The sequence below is a fragment of the Plectropomus leopardus genome, unplaced genomic scaffold (assembly GCF_008729295.1).
Source record: "Plectropomus leopardus isolate mb unplaced genomic scaffold, YSFRI_Pleo_2.0 unplaced_scaffold22228, whole genome shotgun sequence".
Lineage (NCBI taxonomy): Eukaryota > Metazoa > Chordata > Actinopteri > Perciformes > Serranidae > Plectropomus > Plectropomus leopardus.
The window spans coordinates 1-3030 of NW_024624080.1; the positions used below are offsets into that span (position 1 = coordinate 1).

The 3030-nt window shown below is 43.6% G+C and overlaps 1 protein-coding gene across 1 annotated transcript; it reads right to left on the minus strand.

The window, feature by feature from the left end:
- Positions 1–378: 378 nt before the first annotated feature.
- On the minus strand, positions 379–3023 carry LOC121965902 (eukaryotic initiation factor 4A-III; the record flags this gene model as incomplete). Its single annotated transcript, XM_042516013.1, has 5 exons — positions 379–545; positions 676–803; positions 1147–1254; positions 2682–2797; positions 2883–3023. Coding segments are annotated over 5 exons (510 nt in total), but the record flags the coding sequence as incomplete, so codon positions are not given.
- Between the last annotated feature and the right edge of the window lie 7 nt (positions 3024–3030).

Consider the following 3030-nt stretch of genomic DNA (forward strand, 5'->3'; position numbering starts at 1 on the left):
CCAGACAGGACCACAGCACAGGTGCAGCCCCAGACAGGACCACAGCAAGTGCAAGAGAGTCAGTGCACAGAAGCTAAAACAGGAGAAATATGATCCCTTTTCTTGGTTCCCGTTAGAACACGTGCAGCAGCATAAAGCACTGTTACAGTAATCCAGCCTGGAAGTAACAAACGCGTGCACTGATTTAAGAGGCAGTCTGAAGACTCAGGGGAACCTTTATCCATATCCCTGGCAGAGGTCGCTGAATATTAATTATTTTGGTAATTATTGAATAAATATGAATTATTTTGGTAATAATTGTATGGTGATTATTACATTTTTTGGTAATTATTATATGATGAATATTAAATATGACTAAGAGAAGCCGTCAAACCGGCGTGGAACCAAAACAACTTTATTTACAAAAACAAAATGAGTCGTACAGTTGTTTTCACCTCAACAAAGTAAGAAAAACACTCTAAAATTAATAAAAACAAAAACAAAGACAGGAAGTCAGAAGGGTGGGGCTCCGCTGGGATGTCATCCAGGTCAGATCAGATCAGCCACTGTGGAAAAAAAACAAACAAATGTGTCACCACGGCAACAGCAAATCACAGCAGCCTAAAATTAGTTAGCATGACGCTAGGTGACACGCTGGCTAACATGTTAGCATGTTAGCGTGGTGGGCGGAGTTACCATTCATGGGCATCTCGTCAATCTGGGTGGAGTAGTACTGCTCGATGTCCCGCAAGATCCTGATGTCATCATTCTTCACAAAGTTGATGGCCACGCCCTTACGCCCATAACGACCAGACCGACCAATCCTGGAGGAGGTCAGAGGCGATTTCAGCAACAAATACCTTCAGTTTATTTTAACCACAAACCCTAACCGCCTCAAGTAAAACGTAATTTTCACTATTTCATATTTTTTAAGCTGTTTTTATAACATGTCCACTACAATGCGTCAATTTTCCAAGACTAGTTCATGTGGAGGGATACGTAGCTGTGGGTATAGAGCTCTCTATTGTTGGGACTAGTTTGTGTGGAGGGATACGTAGCTGTGGATGTAGCGCCCTCTGTCGTTGGCACTACTTTAGGCGGAGGGACAGTAGCTGTGGATGTAGAACTCTCTATTGTTGGGACTAGTTTGTGAGGAAGGGCACGTACCTGTGGATGTAGAGCTCTCTGTTGTTGGGCAGGTCGTAGTTGATGATCAGGGAGACTTGGGGGACATCTAACCCTCGAGCCCAAACGTCCGTGGAGATCAACACGCGGCTGTAAACGCAGTGACATCATCAGTCAGTGTGAGTCATGTGACCTCGTTCCTACAGACACTGAGTGAGTCGCTTTGTTCTGAGGTTCCTCAGGGTTCTGTGTTCGGACCACTTCACTTTGTATCTGCTTCACTTCTGCATCGCTAGAAATCTGTCTATGCAGATGATACTATCCATCGATCAAACCAGCAGAAACCGGTCAGTTAACTCTTTGAATTCTTTGATTTCTCATACAAACACAGGAAGACGGCAACGAGAAATGAAACAACAAATGGCCAAAAAAGAAGCAAGAATTTAGTAAAAAGTTACAGGAAATTTTCCTGAAAATAGGCAACAAAAAGAAAAAAAAACTCAAGAAAATTACCTTAAAAATGTTTTTAAAAAAAATGTTTAATTTTTGTTTCTGTAACAACTTCAAAAACATAACTGCAAGATTTTTATTTTCTGGACATTTTTTCCCTTGTTTTCTTTATTAATATTATCTCGTAGTCCTCCAGCTCATTTCCTTCTCACCTCCAACTCATTTTTGGAATTTGGTTAAGTCCTTGTGAAAAAGGCATCTGAATGCAGCACCAGAAAACTGATGTCACTCGAGGTGTTAAAGAATTTTTTTTTGCAGAACATTTTGATGAAATTGTGAGTAATAATTGAGTACATGTTGTGATTGTAATGGAAATCACGCAGCATTGTAATGTCACGCTTACTGTGCACATTTTGTTTATCTGTTCACCTGTAGCGACTTCTAAACTGCTGTCTTCCGGCTCTGCTCCGTCATGGCAGACGGACGCCGGATCACTTCGCATAAATTCAGCCGAATGTAACACAGAGTAGACAGGAAATCAGACAGCAATACAACATTAAAGCATCCGGTTAATTTTCAAAATAAAACACTCTGTGTTTAGGTCTGATCGTATGTCTCTTAACTATATCAATAAAAAGTCAAAATGAGCGAACCAGGCCTGCATTAACAGGTCAGAGGTTTACGGAGGTCACTCCTGTGAAATGGCGTGGAGCAACTTATTGGGAGTTATGGGAGAGAATCGACTTCACTATAATAAATCCATGGTGTGAATGCAGTTATTACTTTTTCTTCTGTACCAATATAATAAGCGTGATTTTGGAATTACCGCAGGAACTCCTCGGTCTCGCCACTCCAGCTGATCCGGCAGCGCTGCGCCGTGCCAGACTCAAAATACAATCGGTGGGGATTGGCAGATGACGGAGCACGGAGCAAAACCAAAGCGGAGCCGCAACGCAACGCACATGCAAGCAGTGGAAATCCGGGGTAACTCCCGTCACCGCTCCCCCTCTGAACACAGAGTTTCTTCTTTTACCTCACGATGTGTTTGAGGAGCATCCGCAACCCAAAAATCCAACAATCACTTCTATTTATTACAGTTTTACAGAGAAAGTAAATCCTGGTGCTACCTGGCTCCTGATCTGAACTCCTTCATGATGGACTCCCTCTCCTTCTGAGGCATGTCTCCGTGCATTGAGGACACTGTGAAGTTGGCCTCCCTCATCTTCTCCGTCAGCCAGTCCACCTGAGGAGACACACACAGACTCCAGTTCCCAGCAGGCTCTGCTGATGCTGATGCTGATGCTGATGAAGATGAAGATGGGACTGACCTTCCTCTTGGTGTTGCAGAAGATGACGGCCTGAGTGATGGTCAGCGTGTCATACAGATCACACAGAGTGTCAAACTTCCACTCCTCTCTCTCCACAGCCACAAAGAACTGCTTGATGCCCTCCAGGGTCAACTCGTCACTGTGGGGG